Source organism: Mytilus californianus, unplaced genomic scaffold (genome assembly GCF_021869535.1).
Source record: "Mytilus californianus isolate M0D057914Y unplaced genomic scaffold, xbMytCali1.0.p SCAF_9, whole genome shotgun sequence".
Lineage (NCBI taxonomy): Eukaryota > Metazoa > Mollusca > Bivalvia > Mytilida > Mytilidae > Mytilus > Mytilus californianus.
The window spans coordinates 65832316-65857846 of record NW_026262745.1 but is presented as its reverse complement, the minus strand read 5'-3'; the positions used below and the strand labels follow the sequence as shown (position 1 = coordinate 65857846).

The 25531-nt window shown below is 34.3% G+C and overlaps 1 protein-coding gene across 2 annotated transcripts in view; it reads left to right on the top strand.

The window, feature by feature from the left end:
* Positions 1 to 25531, top strand: part of LOC127714304 (alpha-N-acetylgalactosaminidase-like) — a 57776-nt gene that overhangs the window by 15974 nt on the left and 16271 nt on the right. Inside the window, exon 6 of one of the 2 annotated variants that reach the window (XM_052220365.1) lies at positions 988 to 1131. In XM_052220365.1, coding sequence (XP_052076325.1) covers positions 988 to 1131 — 144 coding nt within the window. Of the gene's footprint in view, positions 1 to 987; positions 1132 to 20253; positions 20470 to 25531 lie in introns of those variants that run through there. The other variant, XM_052220366.1, reaches the window with a different exon arrangement.

Below are 25531 nucleotides of genomic sequence, written 5' to 3'. Positions count from 1 at the left end.
AAAAAAAAGAATTCGCAACGCTGTGTAGGTAAAATCTGGATCCGATTCATACGGAGGAATCGGATCCAGATTTTTCTTACCCACCGTTACAAACTTCTCATTAATTTTCCTCGAGGTTCGGATCCCTCAGCGGTTTTAGTTTAGGTGGGCGAGTGGTCCAGAGCGCTCTTCACGGTACAGGCGGTGTTGTCACGATATCCCAATAACATGAGTTCGAATCCCGGCGAGGGAAGATGCAGCAAATTTGCAGATTTTACATGGTTGTGCAATTATTAATATAAAATGTTTTTTCAGTCGTATATCACCTTCACTGGTGATTAAATGGATGGATCTGTCGTAGAGTTGTCACTTGTTTAGAAGTTCTTATATATGGATACTTTGTGTGACACTCAAGTGAATAAAATGCTTGACTGTAATCTATTTACATGAAAATACCGTACATGAAATCTAATCAATTACAATGGTGCGCATGCGTTGCATTTTTTAACAAGTTTAACAATAAGGTTTGATTGTTTAATTTCAGTTCAGTAATGGAAAAAAGTGATACGGTTAAGTAAAATATGACACAATACCTACATGCACTTGATAATACTAAAACCAAACGAAAGGTCTTCAATTGCTGTTTTTCATCTCAAAGTTACATTGATGTTTTTAAAACAGCCATCAACTTACAACGACTCAAAACGGCCCCTAGCACTGGTTATGTGCTTAATGGCTCTTTTTCAACATTTCTCTGATGTTCAATGTTTAAGGATCAATTTATCTCATCATTGATTGGGTGCAAATCTTTTTTCCTTGTTTCTAGCTTTCCTACCGAATTTCGGTGGTTCTCTACGGTCCTCCACCAATAAAAAACTGACAGCCACCAAATAGCTCAAGTTTGAAAGTGGCATTAAACACTAATCAATTAATTAGTTAACTGGTTCTAGTTACATGCATAAAATTTATTTTTCCTGGTGAAATTGATAGTTTTTCCTTCAATTGTAGCTGATAGTTGGTGATTTCTCACTAAGTGCCGGACAGCAGCAGACACAGATGGGATTGTGGGCTATAATGGCGACACCGTTGTTTATGTCGGTAGATCTCAGGAACATTGATGAGTCAGCAAAACAGTTGTTATTAAATAAAAAGGTATTGGCTATACATCAGGACTCACTCGGTATTGCTGGTAGAAGAATTTGGAACATGGATGACTATGTAAGTACATGTATTGTCATGCGAAATGTTATTTGCTTGAATAAGTTTATATTAGGTATTTTGTCACGGTAAAACATTTTCTAAATTCTCTTCATAGGCGGACCCAGGGGGGCCTGGGGGGCCGGGCCCCCCTTTCGTGGGAAAAATTTGGTTGAATATATAGGGAATCACTAAAGCATAGCTGTAGCGGGCCCCCTCTTATGGCAGTCAGTGGGCCCCCGTATAAACAGTTCTGGATCCGCCACTGCTCTTAACAATACTTCTGTATACTTTCATGTAAGTTCTCAATGCACATATCTGGAAAATATCCCTTATCTAGATTTCCTCTTCATATGTTATATATAAAGCACGCCTTTTGCGAATTAACTGATTTAATTCACGAAAAGCGTATCTTTGCGTGGTTAAATATGTTAATGAGTAAGACGTGGCTATATGTGATTTGTAACATTAATGGGCTATGACACATGTCAAAGGTTAAATCCTGACCAATAAAACTAAAATGCACCTTTCGATATGTCAATCAAATAATGGCGTGATATTATATATGATTTCCAGAAAAATAACTCATGCAGCAGATGTCATTTGGATTTGTATGTCCGATAAAGGTACGTTTAAAACTAAAAGAATTGTTGTTGTGAGATTCATACTAAATAGTCATTTATGTGTTATTGAATATTTTTCCCTCCCGAAATTTTTGAAAAAGGGGTGTGGTTGGGAGAGAAAAAAAAGGAGAAAGGGGGGGGGGGGGGGGGGGGGGGGGGCAGACGGGGCAATGCAAAATTTTACTCGATGTTTATTTGCCCTCAAATCCGAAAAAAAGACGTGTAGTTTCAAAGGATGTTGTGATAAAAAGGAAACATTTCCTAATACCAATTATAAAATAATCTTCTTTCATTCCCAAGAACTAAGCAAAGATCGGTTAATTGATTACAATGGTTGCTTGTTGAATGCGTACAAGGTCCAGGGACAAATGTTTGAAGCATGATCAATACACGGAAATAGACCTTCAGAGGCGGAATTAAGGGGGCAGGGAGCCCCCCCCCCTACCCTTTTTTGTGGGATTGATTATATAGGGAATCACTGCAGCATGACTGGAGCGGGCTCCCTCTTATGCAGTCAGTGGGCCCCTCTCATGAAAATTTCTAGATCCGCTACTGACCTTTATAAAATAAAGAAAATTACAGAACATCAAGTGCCATATATCTTTCAGACTATTATTAATTTCGACATGATAAAACAGGTATCCAAGCAAAATAACTGTAGGAAAATGTATAGTCATTTCTATTTCATTTTGTTTTAATCTTTCATTTAATACTACCCCAAAGAGGTGGAGCCAGACTGTGCATCAACAACTTTTGAGATGGAAGTTAATGCACTGGTTAAAGGTCCTCCCATTCTTTGCTATTTAAACAAGAAGCCATCAACGGCGGGATTGTAGAGTGTAATAACTAAACAATCATTCAGTTAACGCGCTCCTCGAAAAATAACAAGTTAACTCACTAAAAGACCAGAGGAAATTCATGTTACAAATTAGTTATACCCCACTCTAAGAGTGTATGCAATTTTCAAATCACCTTGTTCGTCCGTTCTCTGTTCGTCAAAACATATTTTCATCTCACTTTTCTCAAAAACTACTGCATATAATGGCGTTTTATTTAGTCAACAGCTTGAAGATGATGATTTGAAATGTGTAACCTCTTTTTGCTGAAACTTCGAATTGTTTTTGTTTTATTTTAGATTATGAGCAAAAATCTCATTCATTCTGACCTTAAATGTTCTTCTCTTAAACTGAGTTTCACTGTGCGTACTGTTGTACGTTTGTTTTTTTCTACATTGGCTAGAGGATTGAGATTTCAAAAAACATGTTTAACCCCGCCGCATTTTTGCGCCTGTCCCAAGTCAGGAGCCTCTGGCCTTTGTTAGTCTTGTATCATTTTTAATTTTAGTTTCTTGTGTATAATTTGGAGTTTAGTATGACGTCCATTATCACTGTACTAGTATACATATTTGTTTAGGGGCCAGCTGAAGGACGCCTCCGGGTGCGGGAGTTTCTCGCTGCATTGAAGACCCATTGGTGGCCTTCGGCTGTTGTCTGCTCTGTGGTCGGGTTGTTGTCTCTTTGACACATTCCCCATTTCCATTCTCAATTTTATTTATGAATAAAAAGGGTAAAATGAGCACAAAAAGTTTAGCAACAAATACTTTTAATTCTACATTTCAAAAATAAATTATTATGTCTTATATAACAACGTTAGGGCCTCGGTGGCCAAGTGGTCTAAGTAGTTACTACTGTAATCACTAGCCAGTCAACACTGAGATTGTGAGTTCGAACCCCGCTCGTGCGGGTGCACTCGACTCCAATCTTAATTGACTAGGATTGTCATTTTTCCTATCGAAGGTCGGTGGTTTTCTCCGGGCGCTCCGGCTTCCTCCACCAATAAAAACTGGCCGCCACGAAATAGCCCAAAAGCGGTGCTTAAAAGTGGCGTTAAAACACCAAAAATAAAATAATAAATAAATATATAACAACGAAGAAACTACTGAAACCAAGAACATAAACCATAAAATGTAATTTTTAATTTTAAAAATAAAATCAGTATTAAACACTTATTTACACAACTTTGAACTTATTTTATTTATTTTTTTTGTAATTAAAACATATGTTGCTAAACATTTTTTTTCAGTATATTTACTTTTTCAGGCTGTTAAACTGGAAAGTTGGCTCCGACCATTAAGTCCTAAAGGAAGATATGCAGTGGGAATATTTAATAAGAATGTTGGTGGTTTGCCTCAGATGGTCAATCGGACCATGTCGCAACTAGGGCTAACGGATGAAAATGGGTACACCATGAAGGAGGTGTTTACTGGAATATCGTACGGACCATACAAGTTATCAGACTCTCTTGTTATCAAAATACCTGCTACAAATCTATTTCTGGCTGTAGCTACTCCTGTTACAGAAAAGGAACTCATTGTGTCCTGATGTTGAAACACTACAGCCACTAAGTGGTACATGTATCTATCTATACTATTAAATGAGAAGACCTCATTTTGTGTGTCGCTTCTCTTCATTCCACAATAAATTAATCATCATGCCTCTGTGTCCTATAGGTACCATGCATAGTCGCATTTGTCATCCTCGTTTATGATTATTCAGTTTGGGTTATTTTGGGAAGAAAACGAAAATAAAGGCGTCCGGATATTGTTTCCGTCATCGGACGGACTTTTAGGTCATAGACAAGATTTCCATTTAGGACTGTTTTAAAAATAAGCATAATTTTAATATAAATAATGTGTATTTGCTATTTACTATCAATTCCAAGTTTACTATCTACAAATGTACGGCGGTCACTGATATGTTATATAGAGAGCAATGGATAGTAAACTTGGAATTGATAGTAAATACCAAATACACTTTACTTATAGTATATGTTCATAGTATACAGAAAAACGCGAAAATAATTGAAATTAACAGAAAATGCCCGCGATTTCGCGGGTGTGTTCTAGTAAAAGTTGATTTAAGATGAATGTTTTATAAGGCAAGGTGGTCCGTGTAACACTTATCAATTCAAAATTTTAAAAAGTTTTCAAGTTTTAGATTTTTGGAATTTTGATCGAAGTTTTAAAATATCAAAATTCCAAATAATATCTGAAAATTTTAGAAATTTTGAAATGTTCACCAAATAATTAAAAATTTTAAAATTCTAAATATCGTTTTTATATTTGATAGTTTAGATATTTTATTAAACTTTAAAAGTACTAAACTTAACGTGCAGTGTAAAACCATTCAAACGGGAAAACCAACGGTCTAATCTATATAAAAAACGAGAAACGAGTAACACTTATGAAACACATCAACAATCGACAACTACTGAACATCAGATTCCTGACTTAGGACAGGTGCAAACAATTGCAGCGGGTTTAAACGTTTTAATAGTACCAAACCTTCACCCTTATCTGAAACAATAGTGTAACATCACAACATAGAAAGACACACTATAAAATATCAATTGGAATGGCTTAACTCAATCAAAAGACGTAGTGACCAAATGAACATACACTGAACGAATAAATTTGATCTATGATACAATGTAAATACAAAGTTAATTAAAAATAAGGGATGAATAATTATAGTAAAAGTATTATACCGCTGTGCAATGCTAAACCATTTCAGAAAAACATCAGCTTTGAAAAAAATTACGCCATTTGTAATATCAAAATTAAACACAGGTAAATGAAAATAATTTTGCAGATAAGTATACTTCTTCTTCTGTCTGTATAACATTACGTTTAGGAACACCAAGAAGTTTCTTGTATAACAATTAAACTACTAGTATTCTAAAACTTGGTAAATGTGGGGTGAATATCAACAATTAAACTATAATATTGGTGCTCGATTAAACTTCGTGTTCTTCATGTACAGGTGCCGAAAGTGTTATGTATATACAGTATAAAAGGAGAAAGGAAATAATTTTGATGTTCATAGTACGAAGAAGTGAACATTTATAGTAATTCCAAACACTTATCAAAGCTGGAATATAGACCACTCTTAACATTAAATAACAAAAAAGCATTACAAATAGTGTCAACAGGTCAAATTAACAAGTACGATTTGAGAGCACTCGCAGTTACTGACAGCTAGATAAAAGCCAAAACAATTAATAATAAAAATGTATGCATCAGAGACTAATGCACTAAAACCATTTATACACGCCGAATTTAAGAGTAAGATCAAATATTAGTAGCTTGGAGCCAGGATCCTGTTGTAAGGTATCTGCATAAATTCACCATAGATACAAGGATGGAAATTTTGTATTTGCACCAGACGCGCGTTTCGCCTACAAAACACTCATCAGTGACGCTCGAATCAAATAAAGTTAAAAAGGCCATGTAGATAAAGTCAAATAAAATTTAAAAGGCCAAATAAAGTAAACGTTAACATCCAACTCATTTTTAATCTGAAAGTATGTCTGTTGGTTTTTGTTAGTCGTTTGGGTTGCTTTCTCGTTGACTTTAAAAACCTCAAATCTCTCTTTATTCATAAATATACTCTATTACAGATATATCAATGTTAAAGACGCTGTTTTCTGCTTCCGGATTGCTGACCTGTATTCAACTCATTTGAACGAAACTATAAAACTATTTAAAAAAATACACCTCATGCCAAAAGAATATAAATGTTTAGCTTTTAAGGTCCACTAAACTCTATCAGTGATCTCTTGGTAGTAAGTGTGATCGCTTGCCAATGAAACCATTACTTATTATAAAATCTCCCCACTTTAAAACATAAGAAGATGTTGTATGATTGCCAATGAGAAAACTTTCCACAAGAGATATCAATGACGTGGGTGTAGATGTTGTATGATTGCCAATGAGAAAATTTGCCACAAGAGATATCAATGACGTGGGTGTAGATGTTGTATGATTGCCAATGAGAAAATTTGCCACAAGAGATATCAATGACGTGGGTGTAGATGTTGTATGATTGCCAATGAGAAAATTTGCCACAAGAGATATCAATGACGTGGGTGTAGATGTTGTATGATTGCCAATGAGAAAATTTGCCACAAGAGATATCAATGACGTGGGTGTAGATGTTGTATGATTGCCAATGAGAAAATTTGCCACAAGAGATATCAATGACGTGGGTGTAGATATTGTATGATTGCCAATGAGAAAATTTGCCACAAGAGATATCAATGACGTGGGTGTAGATATTGTATGATTGCCAATGAGAAAATTTGCCACAAGAGATATCAATGACGTGGGTGTAGATGTTGTATGATTGCCAATGAGAAAATTTGCCACAAGAGATATCAATGATGTGGTTGTAGATGTACATGTAAACAACTATAATAGTTCATCTTCAAAATATAAAAACAAGTCAAACGAGAAACTCAAAGGCCTGATTAATGTTAAAACAATAAACGGAAAAACAAATATGACAGACAGCAAACAATAACAACCAAGTAATAAAGGGCCACTGACTTGTGATAATCATATTCATAGTGTGCAGGGTTAATCGTTGGGCCTGTTTGCGAGCACTCAACCCTCCAATAACCAGGAACAGTTTTTATTTAGGGGCCAGCTCAGGACCACCTCCTGGTGCGTGGTTTTCTCCTTGCGTTGAAGACCCAATAGTGGCCTTCGGCTATGTTCGGCTGTTATCTACTCTTGATCTGGTCGGGTTGTTGTCTCTTTGACATACAGTATTCCCCATTTCCATTCTCAATTTTATTTAAATAGCAAACAACGTAAGAACAAATTGTAAAACACAGATGGAAAAGGCTCAACTCAAAAAGATCAGCACGGAGTATATAACCAATTAACAAAAAGACGCTGAGTTCTCATAGCTACATGTAGTTCAAAGCTTAGTAATTACAGTTGATGAATAAATACTGTTGGCACCGACCAAAATATAAATAAGTACACATCCGATTAGTAACCAAAGTGAAAAGTGGATTGAGTGTTACAGCCAAGCTTTATTTATATGATGTGTGAGTACTGAGATCTTCGCAAATTACATGAGTAGCTATTTGCTTCGAGAAGCCTTAAATTTTCATTTGTGAAAAAATATTTAACATAAAATCATTTAACACTCATCATTCTTATTTTTTTATGAAACATTGTTGGATTCTTAATCTTAACATGTTTGTTCCAGAAAGTAAATGAAAAAAATATATTGTTTTCTTTCTAAAGTTGTGGAGAAAAAATACATTAAAGACTTTGAATCTTGCAATAACATTTTTTTTATAAAGAACAATACATGTGTTTCTAGAACCCCTCCCCCAACAAAAAATAAACTGTCTGTGCCTTTAACACTCTTTCAAATACCAAGTATGAATGTGACTAAGTTGGTGACTTTAATTCAGTTCAGTTTTCCATTTATTGGTTACTTACCAACACTATTTTTGAGAATTAGATTCTTGGATTGTAAAATAGCAGACCACAATCTCGGTCTATATCTTTATTCAAATATACAAATTTTGAGACAGGAAAGTGATTCATTTGTAATATTATTCTTTTAAATTGTGATAATTATGTATTGTATTGTATTATTTCAACTTATTTAAAAAATACAGAACATTTTTTGTATAATTTTATTGTTTTTCAACTTTGACAAATAAGGGGAAGCAGCTCCTATAACCTTACTTTTACTACAAAACATTTTTATAAATTACACCACTTTCCGCAAAATATATTTTTGTATAATTTTAGTATGTTGTTCAAAGATAGTAACAGACTTGTTTTTCAGAGAAAAACTTTGTGTTGCAATTAGTTGTTCACTAAATTGACTAGACTATATATAACAAATATTTCTAAAATTGTTCGTTTATAAATTTTGAATTATAAAGAAAACGAGGTTTCAACTCCCTCAGGCAAAGTTGACCTTGGATGGATTTGGCTATTTTTTAGGTACTTTTTTGTTTTATAGCTCTTCAACTGTTTCGGATCTTATGCATCCTTGGCTTTCAAATTTTCGGCTTTAAGCGTTTCTGATGAAGGTAAATCCAGAAAAGTTCTTCGAACGCATTACATTTATGACGTGTTGTTTTCATTTTTTATCAATATTAATAAATGTAAATGTTTGATATACTTCCGTGGGCTCAGCTCATCCCCAAAAAACATGTAGGTGCAACATAAAGTTTTCGGCATACACAATTTTAAGCTCTAATAGTCCCGAGTCTATAAATGATGTCAATACATGAAAATTAAGCAAAAGCTGTCAAAAGTCTATATACAACATGTATGTAATAAATAACAAATAAATGAAACATTAAAGTATTGCAAAAGAGGAAGTTCTTTCTTTGGAGAGGCACGTGAAATGTGACTAAGTTATAAAATAACTCTTTTTTTTTTAATTGTTCCTCTTCTACATTGTAATCTGCATCAATGGATTTAAAAAAAGATATATTCAAAGAAATGCACAATGCGAATCGTCACAAGAAAAATACTTGAAACTTAACTTTTAAAAACCGTATTATTGATAACGAAACATAAAAACAAACAAAAAGATACTAAACAATATCATTCAGGATCAAATAATGTTTGTCGCTAACGAACCCAAGTCAAATTACTTAAGCTGTTGGTGATTGATCTGAATATGACTCGCATATTAATACTGTACTGTTAATTATCAGTTGTTAAGTCGAAAAATAATTTTTTTGATCGTGTTCAAGCAAACAAACACGTTAAAAAGGGTTCCTGTTGTGTTTAGCATCTGGTATAAAAATAAGTAGATTTAGTCATTTAGTATGATTGCCAATGATCAGAGACTAGAAACCAGACGACAAAGAAGTAACCAACTCTAGGTCACCGTACGGCCTTTGACACTAATAGTTTACAATATAATCTGATTTAAATACAGGTCATTGGTCTAAACTTGGACACACATGATCTGTATTTTAATATATCAATATAATGAAAATGAAATAAAAATAATCGAGTAATCGGATTGTATCCGTATTATTTTCATAATAGAAAAGGATTTCTTTGTTTCACCAGCAAACCGGAAGCAGATTTGATTAGTACGGATTAATGTTGTTAAGAGCAGGCCAACGTTTGTTTACGTTACAAAGGCGTAATGTGCAATTTCGTTAAAACAAAGTGTTACACACATAAAGAAGATCGATAAAATATAATGTCATATAAAAATAAGAAGATGTGGTATGATAACAAATGAGGAAACTCTCCACCAGAGACCAATGAGCAAAACTCATACCGCATAGTCAGCAATAAAAGGACCTATAATGACAAATGTAAAACAATTCAAATGAGAAAACTAACGGCCTCATTTATGTACAAAACAATGAACGAAAACAAATTATTTAACGTCCAGTGTCAAATATTTCATGCATTGGTTGGTATTGCAGTCATTATAATTTCGAGTACGATTATCAGACTCAACATTCAACCAATCAAAATACTGAACTTGATGTTTCGAGAACATATGTTGTACTCCGATTACTGAATAAAGTCGTATGGCCAAAAGTCCAGGGCGATAATATTTATAAATGTAATGTTGTCATTTTGTTTATTTTCTTTTGTATCTTATTCTGACATCGGACTCGGACTTCTCTTATACTGAGTTTTACTGTACGTACTGTTGTGCGGTTTTTTTTTCTACATTGGCTAGAGGTATAGGGGGAGGGTTGAGATCTCAAACTAGAGGTTCTAAAGAGCCTGTGTCGCTCACCTTGGTCTATGTGCATATTAAACAAAGGACACAGATGGATTCATGACAAAATTGTGTTTTGGTGATGGTGATGTGTTTGTAGATCTTACTTTACTGAACATTCTTGCTCCTTACTATTATCTCTATCTATAATGAACTTGGCCCGGTAGTTACAGTCGAAAAGACTTTGTAAAAATTTACAAAAATTTACAAAATTTATGAAAATTGTAAAAAAATGACTATAAAGGGCAATAATTCCTTAAGGGGTCAATTAACAATTTTGGTCATGTTGCCTTATTTGTAGATCTAACTTTGCTGTACATTATTGCTGTTTACAGTTTATCTCTATCTATAATAATATTCAAGATAATAACCAAAAGCTGCAAAATTTTCTTAAAATTACCAATTCAGGGGCAGCAACCCAACAACGTGTTGCCTGATTGGTCTGAAAATTTCAGGGCAGATAGATCTTGACCAAATGAACAATTTTATCCTCATCAGATTTGCTCTAAATGCTTTGGTTTCAGAGATATGAGCCAAAAGCTGCATTTTACCCTATGTACTATTTTTTAGCCATGTCGGCCATCTTGGTTCGCGGGCAGGGTCATCGGACACATTTTTTAAACTAGACACCCTAATGATGATTGTGGACAAGTTTGGTTAAATTTGTCTTAGTAGTTTCAGAGGGGAAGATTTTTGTAAAAGATTACAAAAATTTACGTAAAATTGTTAAAAATTGACTATAAAGGGCAATAACTCCTTAAGGGGTCAACTGATCATTTTGGTCAAGTTGACTTATTTGTAGATCTTACTTTGCTAAACATTATTGCTGTTTACAGTTTATCTCTATCTATAATAATATTCAAGATAATAACCAAAAACGGCAAAATTTCCTTAAAATTACCAATTCAGGGGCAGCAACCCAACAACGGGTTGTCCGATTCATCTGAAAATTTCAGGGCAGATAGATCTTGATCTGATAAACAATTTTACCCGATGTCAGATTTGCTCTAAATGCTTTGGTATCAGAGATATAAGCCAAAATCTACATTTTACCCCTATGTTCTATTTTTAGCCATGGCGGCCATCTTGGTTGGTTGGCCGGGTCACCGGACACATTTTTTAAACTAGATACCCCAATGATTATTGTAGCCAAGTTTGGTTAAATTTGGCCCAGTAGTTTCAGAGGAGAAGATTTTTGTAAAAGTTAACGACGACGGACGACGGACGCCAAGTGATGAGAAAAGCTCACTTGGCCCTTTGGGCCAGGTGAGCTAAAAACATGTTTAAACCCGCCGCATTTTTGCGCCTGTCCCAAGTCAGGAGCCTCTGGCCTTTGTTAGTCTTGTATCATTTTTAATTTTAGTTTCCTATGTATAATTTGGAGTTTAGTATGACGTCCCTTATCACTGAACTAGTATACATATTTGTTTAGGGGCCAGCTGAAGGACGCCTTCGGGTGCGGGAGTTTCTCGCTACATTGAAGACCCATTGGTGGCCTTCGGCTGTTGTCTGCTCTATGGTCGGGTTGTTGTTCTCTCTGACACATTCCCCATTTCCATTCTCAATTTTATTAATCCAAAAAAGTCGTATTTCCATCTTTTCATTTCTTCTGTATTCCAATCTTTAGGCTTATGTGCATTCACAACCAACTACGATTTATTTATGTTCTTCTTCGCTATACTCATACGAACATAAAGATTGTCTTAATAATACGTAAATAAAACAAAAAGCAATGTGGGATGAGAAATTGTACTGATCAGTTTCGACAAAAACAAAGGAAGGTAGGATCTTCTAATCACAGAATTATAATCCCAAATTTTGAGAAATTTTAAGTCTATTTTCTAAATTTTGTTTAATGTAACCATCTTTAGCCTTGTCTGTCTTCCATCTATCGTGAACTTTCAAAAGCCTGTCGGGAACAGAATTACTAGCAGCTGCTGTAGCACCGCCGCTCCTTAAACTATGTAGGCCAAATAAAGATCTATTTAGGCCTATGTCAGAAAGTGCATCTAAAATAATTTCCCTAGTTCGAGTGTAAGATAAAGGCATATTCTTGAAGGCTAGTTTATGCTTATCAATAGATTTAAAATACGACAGAGCTCTAAAGATGTATTCGTCGCTTCCAACGGGCAAACTTGCAACGCGAAAATGTTTCTGTAGCATAGAAACTGGACAAAGGTCTGTGCCAGTTCTAGAAATTAATATAGTGTTACCCTGTCGATATCTATCCGTCTTACTTTTTTGAATGTTTATTTGTAGATGAGAATCGTTGAACGTTAAATCAGAAGATCGGATGTGTGCCAACTCATCGTATCTTAGAAACCCAGAAAAACCTAACAGCATCATAGCACAGATCCTCAACCCTGGCAAATTGTCATTTTTGTCGAATTTTGCAATTATAATACTCTTCAAAATCGTAGGGGTGATGGGTTCTTTCCTATAAAGGTTTAGATAACAGTCTTATGCCACCTTCTAATACCATGTCTAGTAATTTGTCATTTAATATACTGTCGAATAAATTAAGATCATGTTCCCACTTAATTGAATAGTACGCTGCGGTTAAAACGGCAGTGGAAACTCCATATTGAATTAAGTAGTTAAGATAAATAGCAACAGTACAAACGGTGGTAGGCAAAAACGGCAGATTGTACTTTAAGCACCAGTATTTGAATCTTTTAAAATATCCTTTATATTTCTTCAAAGTATTTTCACTTTTTGAAGCAGTTACTACTGAACATAAAGAAACTGTTAGAGCTTTCAAGTCAAGATTTGAAAATTGCTTTAAGGATTCCAAATGCGAATGTTTGAATCTAGTAAACTGAAAAACAAATTTAAATGAAATTAATTATATCTAAAAAATCATATAGTGAAATACTATATGTAAATGAATTTATTCAAAGATAATCTCGATTTTGATATACAAGTATACTAACAGACTGAATGTGTTTAGATAAAGATAAAACAAAATTAAATTAAATGGTATTTTGAGAGGGCCCAAACGCGACTTATCTTTGTACAATTCGTCAAAACATGATGAAATAAAGTGACGCCCAAACGGGACACTAGTCATGCGTGCTAGAGGCCCAAGCGGGACTTATCTCTGTCGAATCAAACCGAACAAAATAAAACAGAATAATACCCAAACGGGACGTCGGTGCATGCGTGCTAGAGGGCCCAATCGGGACTTATCTCTTCAAAATAAATCAAAACAATGCCCAAACGGGACTTGTGTAAGTGTGTTAGAGGGCCCAAACGGGACTTATCTCTTCACTACAGAACAATTACGGAATAAATCTAAATAATGCCCAAGACGGGACTTATGTATGCATACGAGAGGGCCCAATCGGGACTTATCTCTGAAATAAAAATAAAATACTAAATAAACCGAAACGGGACTTTAGTAAGTGCACAAGACGGTATAAACGGTTTTATTTCTATAAAATGCATATTAAATGCAACTCCAATTCTGATTATGCTCAAGAAGTACGTATCGCAAAACAAATTCTTATAAATGCTATGCCCAAACGGGATTTGTCGCACACTACTAGTATAACACCGACAATGATAATACCAAACGGGACTTTTCACAAATAAACTCAGTATAGCAAAACCATTATGGGCTTTGCCGCAAAAATAATTCAAGAAAAGAAATGTTCAAACGGAACTTGCCGCAAAATAAGCTCTAGGAATAACAATTCTTAAACGACACTTCAAAAATGACAAAACCCGATCTTGTCGCAAATTGAATGATAATATCAGACGGAAAATAATAATTGAGGAAAAAAAAGAAAAAAAAAAATACAAATGGATATGGAGTGATATACTTACTGATTTAACTTTAATCGATTTTTTATACGAGAACGTTGAAAGTTAATGGATGAAAATGCTGTTTTTATCCGAACCTTGACAAAAGAATACAGATGGTTTAACATACTCTACAAAATCCTTTACAAAAGATTTGTATTGGTTGTTCGATGATGACCACAATATAGGCCAAAAACATGACGAAGTCCATTTCGGAACAACGATAGTACCCTTTCTTTTACAAATTAACATATGATTCAATGTTCTACCTACAAGATGAACAGGCGGAACTAACCAACAGTTATAAGTATTCCACGAAAACCCGAAAGCATCAACACCACTTGTATCAGGACACCAATATGCTGAAAAGAAAACAGGTAATTTGTGATTGTTGTAGTCGGCGAAAAAATCGCAATCGAACGGACCCCATAAAGAATTAAAATACTTGAAATACACATCTTTCACATACCAGTCATTAAAGTCAAACAGTTTGCTGTAAAAATCTGCAGTGGTGTTAAGCTCCCGGGGAACCCATTCTACTTCAAGGGATATTCAATTGTGAATACACAAATTAAATATTTTCAAAGCGATTTCTTATAATTCTAATCTCATGCTCCCAGCCTGCACAATTTTAACTTTGATTGTCTGTATAAATTTTCACCAAACGATTTTGAAAGTCAGGCAATAAGGAAAATAGGGTAATAAATACTGCTGAAAGTTCTCTGAATGTAGAGCTTTTCTTCGCCTCGTCGGGAGTCCACATTTTATGTACAATTTTATTTGACGTTTGAACAGCAAACCCCGCACAAGCGAAGCCGCTTGCATCAGTAAAGACAATTCTATCTGGCAGAAATGAGACGGGAAAGAGATATTTCCTGGGAAGTGATCTGTGTGGCACCGTTAAAGTCCACAATTACTCTAAAGTCCACATCACCGCTAAAGTCCACAACAAATTTCCGCTAAAGTCCACAACGCCGTTAAAGTCCACAAACTTTCCGCTAAAGTCCACAAAATGACCTCCGCTAAAGTCCACAAAAAAACACCGTTAAAGTCCACAATAACAAGTTCCGCTAAAGTCCACAAAAAAACACCGTTAAAGTCCACACAACTTTTTTTATTATTATTAAAAAATCAATTCGCTTTTTTTTAATCCCGATGGTATAGATCTAATAAAAAGCATGGACTTCTGTTCTTGGAAAGTATTTCTTATCCGCTTGAATTATATTTTTGATAAATGAAAAGATTCTGATTTTGATCCCCATAAAAGATCTTTGCATGTATTGTGATTTTCTATGAATCAAAGGGACCGTTTTGGCTGCTGTGGAGCATAACAGAAACTGAATGGATTTCGTCTTATGTTTTATAGATATTTGCGAAGATATTTGCAAACGAAATTTCAATGTCAAATATAGGCTCCAAGATAGACTTTAAACCATAAAGTTCTTGTTTGAAATCAAAATAATGATAAATAAAAGAATTCCACACATGAATTTTGTGGTGCTAAGCAGATTTCGATCACTCATTAGTTTGCATGTTTGTTTGGTTTTCAAAAAGGAAAATGTATTTGTTTCAGAATGCTTTGAAGATCAATTGAATAGATTATACGCAGATGCGGTTCTGTATTATGTCTTACCCATGATAAGTACAAGTATAAAAGATTTGCGCACATTTTTAGAATGAAGCGCTTCCGCGCTTCATACAAAGTGTACTTCGGTCAACGCTTTTACACCCAAATGAATTTACAAAAAGAAGCATTCAGTTCTTAAATACAGGCATTTGTTAAAATCTTAAACTTATATTGTTACAATTACATGAATAAAGAGAATAAGCGAAAATTCAATCAATTGAAATGAATTATTTATTTTCTTTTTTGGCACTCTCGCCCACAAGGAACATTAGATTTTTTACATTTACATGTTTTGTTCACGCATATTCCTTTCCATTTACATTTTTTAGTAAAGTTCCTAAATATTCGAAAAACTTTTCTTCCCACATTATGTTTACTTCCAATAACTTCAATTTCAGCGAGCATAATTCAATTTCGTGTATTACAGACATGCTAAATACAGAAGATTACCATATCATATGAACATGACTTCTTTGAATAATTTAAATTTCAAGTTTTTATTTCAATTGCAATTGAACTTTTAGTATTAATTTAAGATTTCAGTTATGTTGATCTGTAATGTACATTTGTATCTAATACACAAAATAAGGCAGACCGTACGCGTACAGTCCGACCGTATGCGTATTTTAAAAAAGTACGCATTCGCTCCAGACCGTACGCGTACAGTCCAAATAATAATATGGTCTGAAACATATATGTTGTAGGTCACTATAAAACAATTTGAAGATGCAAATTTGATAAAAACACTCATAAATAAAATTGACTGAACTTGCATAAACTAGGTTTCAGATTTAGATGTAATCACTTTATTTGAAATACAAATAATGTTGGAAGATAAGTTTTTAGAAAATTTAGGAACTTTACTACATAAACCGTCAAGCCAGCTGTTTACTTGTGAGAAGACTGATAGAACTAAACTGAAATGCTTAATATGTAGTTTTGACAGTTTCTCAGATATTATAAGTGATATTAAAGTCATGTATACATCTTGTGTATTGAATGGATGTAAGATGTTCATGACTGTCTGTCTGGTCTGTGACATATTTCCTTGACCTTCTTTAATGGTTCATTAGTCAAAGTTCTTATTTCTTGATGATGTTTGCTTCCGAGATACTTTAAGCGATAGTTAACTTAATTTGGTATATCATGGGATGAATTTATACGGCCTCCATGTCTGTCTGAAAAGATTTATCTCACCTTGACATCATGTTCATTGATCATTGAATTGATAATTTAATGTATTGCTTGTTGTAAAAAAAATGTTCACTTTCAAATAACTTCAATTATAAGCACTAAAACAGGGAAGACATTTAAGTGTGTCCAGTCTTGTTTTAATAATTCTGTAAACAATGTAGGTTCTTAAATACGTTAATCCGATAGCAATTATCAATACAAAAATATTGGGATGGAGAGTGGTCTCATTGGCAAACATACCACATCTTATTTACACAATACATGGGGTCATGATGATGTACCCTATCCTCCCCTTTTTTACGAGGCAATATTTTGTCAAAGTTCTGATTTCAAGCAATTTATACAAATAACGTTTACCTATCTATTCCTGGTCATCTATACTGATATTTTTACTTATTTGTGCTGTTTTACTATCCAGCTATTTTTATATCGGCAAACTATATAAAAGTTGAAAAAATAGCTGGAGGGGAGTGCAGGATACATTATTATGACCCCATGTCCATGTGCTTATGTTTAGTAAAAATTTATTTAAAACTAGCAAACTCGAATTATTATAATATGTCGAATTTCTTGTCGGTGCTCATGTTTTTAAACATCAACATAAAAAAAAACCATTATTAATAACATGTCCCGAGGCTTTTGCTCTGTACATTTATAGTGACGTAAAAAAGTGATTATATACAAAGAATAAGAAAAAAAAACAGTACTTGAAGAATGCAGTAATTATGTAATAACTAACGAATTTACTATGACTAGATAACTTAGAAATGATGTCCAAATTGGCCTGTTTGATTCATTGATCGGATCATCATAATACAAAGATCAAATTAATGGAACAAAATCTTCTACATATACTGTACTTTTTTTCATTTATCAAACTGATAAAAAATAACTACCAACAACAAAAGCCCATGCTTTGTATTGTACTACCGGGATAAAAAAAAAAAGCGAATTGATTTTCTAATAATAAAAAAAGTTGTGTGGACTTTAACGGTGTTTTTGTGGACTTTAGCGGAACTTGTTATTGTGGACTTTAACGGCGTTTTCTTGTGGACTTTAGCGGAGGTCATTTTGTGGACTTTAGCGGCGTTGTGGACTTTAGCGGAAATTTGTTGTGGACTTTAGCGGTGTTGTGGACTTTAGAGGAATTGTGGACTTTAACGGTGCCACAGATCTGCAATTATTCTTCCAAAAATTTAATTCTAGGATTGCTTCGTTGGTTAACTGAATACGAAAATCCCAATAATCGCTAGCGCCGATAAGGATGAGCATATTCCTGGACATTATCCTGCAAATGTTTCCAAAACTGGGAATAAAAGAAATTATCTTGCCAGTAACTCGTGCTAATTGTCTAGCGGTGATATTATTGATGTTGCTAAAATATCATCTATAGAAGTTTTAAAGCGCTCAATCTTATTTTCAGGTATCTCCAAATTAAAAGTGTCCAAATGCCAACGGAACTAAAGCCAAGTTAAAACTTTTGTGGGGTCCCAAATACTTTTTTCATGATTCGGGAAAAAACCCGCCGACAATAAATCTCGCTTAACACAATCCTCAAAAGAGGACTCAATCCCCCAACCATCATCTAAATATATGATCATACGGTAACCTTGTGATCTCCAGTGCTTAACTAGTGGCCTCAAAACTTTAGAAAACACATGACCAGCTGTAGATAAACCAAACGATAAACATCACTAAACGAAATATCGAATGCCGGTTGGAAAAACCCAACAAAAACCTAAAAACTCTTGATGATCTTCATGTATATTAATATGATGATATCCACATATTAAATCAAATTTTATCATAAATCCTGGATTTGATACAAATTGCAAAGCCTCAGTAATGTGATCTTTCACCTCACGAATCATACCTGTTGACAATAATTCTATAATTGACGATTCAACAAAAGATGTGTGTTTCATAGCTTAACTGTTGTTCTTTAAAAAAGCTGACGTAGGCAATTTGTAAAAAGGTATAAGGTATCCAAATTCGACAACGTTATGAACAAAGGTATTAGCATTTAAAGTATATTTCCAAAAGTCTAAATTTTCTCGTAAGTTATCTACTCTAAACGAGCTAGCTGAGGAGCACTCAAATTCAAAATCTTGATCGTGACTTATAAAAGGAGATAACTTGTACTTAACTGTTTCATCACTTTGCTCCTTAAGAACCAATGGTCTCGGCTGGTTGGAACCTTCGTCTCTTTTGGGCAGTGATAGGCCCAGTGACCCTCGCCTTTGCAGTAGTAGCACCTGTCTGTTGGTTGTGATCTGGTGAAGTAGTCATTCTGGTTGTAGATACCGGTGCGAGATCCTGTGCGGGTTTGTGTTCCTTGTCCAATCGGGTATTTGTAGTTTCTAGGTACTTCTCTTGTAGATGCTGATGAAGTTTTACGAAAAGGCTCATCTTGAATCACTTGAGAGATCTCTGGTTCTGGAATATAAGGAGCAGGACGGGTCCTTACTTTGTCACGTCTCTTAGCTTTAGCCCGGTAGTCGGCTTGTCTTAACTTAGTTGCGTCGTCGGTCCCCTCTGTAATTGGGTCGTCTGTATATTCGTCCACGACGTCCCAACCGTATTTGTCGGCTATTAGAAGAGTCTTATTTCTTTCCTTTAGGGCTTTGATGCTCTTTTCTAGGTACTGAATGGCTAAAGCCGGAGAGTCTTTCTCTATGAGTTTAAGGGTCTTTTCAAGTTCTACTAAACGTTCACCGTTAAAACTAAATTGTTTTTCATTACCGTCGTACCTGAATTTAGGAGTCTGTTTTACCAGAGGTACACTTTCAGCTTCTTTAACACCAATTCTCGTGTCAATCTCCTTGAATAGCTCTTCTTTGTGCTTTCTCAAAGTCAAAGCAAGGCTCTGGGTAAACAGCGATAAAGCATCCTCAGGTGAAAATCGAGTAGACCCTTCACGTTCTTCACTGCGTTCAATTCGTATAGGCGATTCCGGTTCAGGTTCAGGTTCACTCGTATTAGCAAGGTCAGTATACGTGTCGATCTGATCAGTGAATTTTCTCGACAAGAGAAAAGGCGCGAAATCCCAATATATATGTATGAAAACCGAATTACCGAGTCTAAGCGTATGCGAATATTTATACGCCAAATTAAGAAATGAATTTATTTATTCATTTATTAAAACCCACGTGATAAGATACAACAGAAGATTATTACATTTACATGATGCGTCTCTTCATATATCAAATTGATTGACATCTATCCTGAAAATCAATACTATTTTTAACGGATGTAAACACTGGTAAATACCTATGTTGTGATCGTGTACATGTATTTCTTAGTGTATTGTACAATACATGATGTGGTCAGTGGTTATACTGTGTGTTTTGCTACCGTTTACTATTGGTTTAGATAATGGTTTGGCCAGAACTCCACCTATGGGTTGGATGTCTTGGGAAAGGTTTAGATGTAACGTCGACTGTAAAAATGACCCGCACAACTGCATCAGGTAAGGTTTTATGATAGTGATCTGGTGCATCTATTGACTAAATCATATGTAAGCGCATGATACATATTGTTCGAGGAGAGAAAGGGAGGGGAGACGGGGTCCCACGCGCAATATGCAAAGAGTTGTCACTAGACATCTAGTTTTACGTCCTCTTAAACATTAGACGTGGCTGTGTATTTACACTGCGTCGACATCTATTTCCACTGCGTCGACATCTATTTCTATTCTTACGCTTCTTGTATAAAGGTATACACAGACGTGCCGCTGTTACATTTAACCTTTTTGGAATGTCAAATATATCAACAGGGTGCTATTTCACGGAGGTAATATACCAATGGGTAGACATGTACAAATGTTTATGTCAAAAGGTCATAAAGGTTCATCTTCTATTAGAAGTGGGACATTTAAAGACGTATCGTATCCCTATCTGATACGTTGACGTATCTGAACGTATCTATGGGTTAATAGTATATATTTATTTCCCGTGCCGGAGGGAGATATGAAGATTTGTTCACCCAAGAATATTCATATTTCACGAGGGCTCTGCCCGAGGGAAATATGATTTTTCGAGGGTGAGCAAATCTTCATATCTCCCGAGGCAATGGGAAATGAATTTTTTATTCCACTGCCTATGCTTTGTTTACTACCAATACATTAAATATTATTATGCATACATTTTTTTCTTATCCGCTTGTTTTTGTAAGTCAAACTAAACACGACATACTCATTGATAAACAGAAAGAATCAACATTTAATTATAAGTCTTTTTGTTTATCGTCTGAAATAAATTTGAACATGATAATGATTTTTGCTATCGCTATTTTAAGAAGAATAAGAAGTTCAAAACGTTATGTACATTAACCGCGCGTAACGTTGCACGAAGTAATCCCGACATTTCAGAGGGGAATATGATCCTCAGAATGGAATATGAAGATTTGTTCAATGACACGTGGGATAGTCTCAACCAATCAAATATTGATTAAACTATCAATATGTTTAAACAGTGGAATAATACATGTATATGGTTTTTTTTCTATGTTAGATATCTTTCGGTCACCAATACTCTCTTTTTATGACATGATAGTTTTTAATTTATGTATAATCGTTTATATCTGAACAATCGAAATTTAAATAATAATGCAGATGTAGTTAATGATGGAGTCAAAATCGTGGTAAAAATATCGAGAATAGGGAAAAGAATGGGAAAATAGGGAAAGAGTGTTGCAATTTTTTCAGTCTCTTTTATTTTAAATATTTGGAAAAAAGTATTGCCTGCCAATTTACAAATTCATTATTATTGGTATTAGTAATCAATCCGACACAATCCTCATTTATAAGCAATAAAGTACGTGTATAAATATTGTTCACGTTAAGGTTTATGACCCCTTTTGTAGTCCTGTGTAGTACGAAATGTTCAAGGTGAAATAATATCAAAACAGCAAAGACAACGAATAAAAGAGATCTGCCATTTCGTACATAAACCAAAAAGAAAATTCATTCAAAGAAATAGTATTTATGTTTTATTGCATTTTATAGAAAATAGGGATTTTGTGGCAAATAAAGCAGAAAATCTACAGACTTCAATACAGATATTTTCGTTATATAATTATAAATATAGATTACTCACTTGTTTGTCCATGATGTGCTAGCGTTTAATTTTGACAAAAAGTCATAAACAACCTTTACATTCCAAAAATCCTCGTGCTGAGTCACTAAAGTCGAGCGCACACTAGAAGGTGTACTTGAATTGGTCCATATTTATATTTGTTTTAACCAATATCTTTATTGATAAACTTGTTTAAAGAAAATCATTGCTAGTGTGAGCCAAAATTTGTTCCTGTGAAAAAAGTTCCAGTGGAACTAATATCACAGGAAATATGTTCTGGGAGAACTTTTTTCACAGATGATTTCTATATAATTTGTTCCATCTCTATAAAATAAGTTCCACACTTTACCTGGTGAAATATGTACCGGGTTGGTGAAATTTGTTCCTTACCTGGTGAAATAAGTTCCGGATTTATGAGATTTGTTTCTTATCTGGTGAAATAAGTTCTGGGTTTGTGAGATTTGTTCCTCGCCTGGTGAAATAAGTTCCTTGTCTGTGAAATATGTTCCACTGGTTAAACAAGCTATCTTATATACTGAGCATTTGTCATCAGTGAGTTTAAAGTTATCATTCAAGTGCATTATAAAAATAAGTATTATATCAATAATAAAAAAGTAAAAAGTGTAAATCATCCAATTCGGATCTTGTGGAGTATAGCAAATGTTTAGTTATATATTCCGTAAAAAATATCAAAATGACACTTTTCAGCCAGAAAAGAGTAGAATAAGAAAAATCAATTATTCAGAAAAAAAGTATAGTTAAAGATGAACATATGTACTTATTTGAAAAGGACAAAGTGACTGATCAGTCAAAAGACATTTAAAAACAAAAGACACACTCTTTTGAAACTGTGCTATGACCTAAGTACATGTATGACTAGAACACGGGGCCATGACAGTTAATAAAAACCAAGGAGGAATACCACATAAAACATAAATACAAGTTATGATACATTACCATCGCTTTTATTTCTTATCTTCATCCTTTAGTTACAGTCATGCCTTCAATTGCAAATGTATTCCATGCAAGCACACTCAGTACAGCACTCAGCTTGCATTATAATTTAAATGTAACAAGAAAATGTTTCGCTTGCAAAGGTACCCATTTTCTGTGAAAATAGGTTTGAGCGGAACTTATTCGTTGATTTCTATGAAATATGTACACGTTCGTTTAAAACAAATATCATAGGAACCTATTTAACTTTTTAAAACTCTTAATATCAATTGGAACAAAATTCATAGAGCTATGATTTTTGTTCCTGAACTTATTTCACTTTTGGTCATAACAATAGTTCCGGAACAAATTTTACAGTGCTGGAACATATTTTCTGTGATATAAAGTCCGGTGGAACATATTTCCTATGAAATTTGTTCCGGCGGAACAAATGTCACGCCTGAACAAATTTTTTGTTACACTAGCACTACTTGTAATAATCCTCTATCTAACACGCACCGAATTATCAAATATTAGAGGACAAGGGAAAGGCTGTGGATTTTCTATAAAATGTCCATGTTCAGCATTGAAACAACAAAAGGGTACACAATCCTTCACTTTTTGAACTTCACGCCTGGGTAGTTCTAATGATTCAAATATCAATATAGTATATAGATTGACACGAAAATCACGTGATTGTTAAATGTGTGTAAATGTTAGCTTCTGAAGTCGTCAATGTAATGTTTTCATAATTAGGTCTTTCCACCTTTCCGTGGAAAGACCTATTGGTTTTCTTCTGATTATTTTTTTTTTCTTCCGCCTAATTTTTTTCTTGCGGTGTATTTTTGTTTCAAAAGATGTGGCTTAGTTTTTTGGTATATGATATCATACAGTCTATACGCTTTTGAAACTGACCCTGTTTAACCGAACACTTTTCTTTGTAAGAGTTATCTCCCCAAACACTGTTTTTCTTGTTATGAGATCTCCTCCGCAACCGTAAATGAAAGCGACAAATTAATTTTTCCAAATTGCTCGTTATATCCTCAGGATGTTAGGTTTTATTTAGACCGAAGCTTTACGAAGACTCCATATGAGAGTTATTTCCCCTTTTGTATTTGATATATGTGTAATGTATTTGTAACTGGAAAACCATAAGTGATAGAGGCCAAGGGTCTTTTGATTTAAGGTCCTTGGTCCATAAAAATGAAAATGAGGTCGAGGTCAAAGGTCAAGGTCATGTTAAAAATTTTGATTTTGGCTTGTTATCACTAATTTTCAGAAATCTTATAAGATATCGACAAATTTTTTTACAGAATTGTTAGTTGCGACATGTTGTAACACGTAAATTTGAGTTGAAAGGGTACGGAGACATTTAATGGGAATTTTCTCCCCTTTTATATTCAAAATTACATGTATGGTGATATAACTTATTCATCTTATAAAATTGAGACCTAGGGTCTTTTGATTTGAGGCCCTTGTTTCATGACCTTTAAATTGGGGTCAAGGTCAAAGTTTAATTTGACGTTCTATTTTTTTTTTTTTCTTCCGCCTAATTTTTTTCTTGCGGTGTATTTTTGTTTCAAAAGTTGTCGCTTAGTTTTTTGGTATATGATATCATACAGTCTATACGCTTTTGAAACTGACCCTGTTTAACCGAACATTTTTCTTTGTAAGAGTTATCTCTCCAAACACTGTTTTTCTTGTTATGAGATCTCCTCCGCAACCGTAAAAGAAAGCGACAAATTTATTTTTCCAAATTGCTCCTTATATCCTCAGGATGTTAGGTTGTATTTAGACCAAAGCTTTACAAAGACTCCATATGAGAGTTATTTCCCCTTTTGTATTTGATATATGTGAAATGTATTTGTAACTGGAAAACCATTAGTGATAGAGGCCTAGGGTCTTTTGATTTGAGGTCCTTGGTCCATAAAAATGATAATAAGGTCAAGGTCAAAGGTCAAGGTCATGTTAAAAATTTTGATTTTGGCTTGTTATCACTAATTTTCAGAAATCTTATAAGATATCGACAAATTTTTTTACAGAATTGCTAGTTGCGACATGTCATAACACGTAAATTTGAGTTGAAAGGGTACGGAGACATTTAATGGGAGTTTTCTCCCCTTTTATATTCAAAATTACATGTAAGGTGATATAACTCATTCATCTTATATAATTGAGACCTAGGGTCTTTTGATTTGAGGCCCTTGTTTCATGACCTTTAAATTGGGGTCAAGGTCAAAGTTTAATTTGACGTTCAATTTTTTTTTTTTTTTTCTTCCGCCTAATTTTTTTCTTGCGGTGTATTTTTGTTTCAAAAGTTGTCACTTAGTTTTTTGGTATATGATATCATACAGTCTATACGCTTTTGAAACTGACCCTGTTTAACCGAACACTTTTCTTTGTAAGAGTTATCTCCCCAAACACTGTTTTTCTTGTTATGAGATCTCCTCCGCAACCGTAAAAGAAAGCGACAAATTTATTCTTCCAAATTGCTCATTATATCCTCAGGATGTTAGGTTGTAT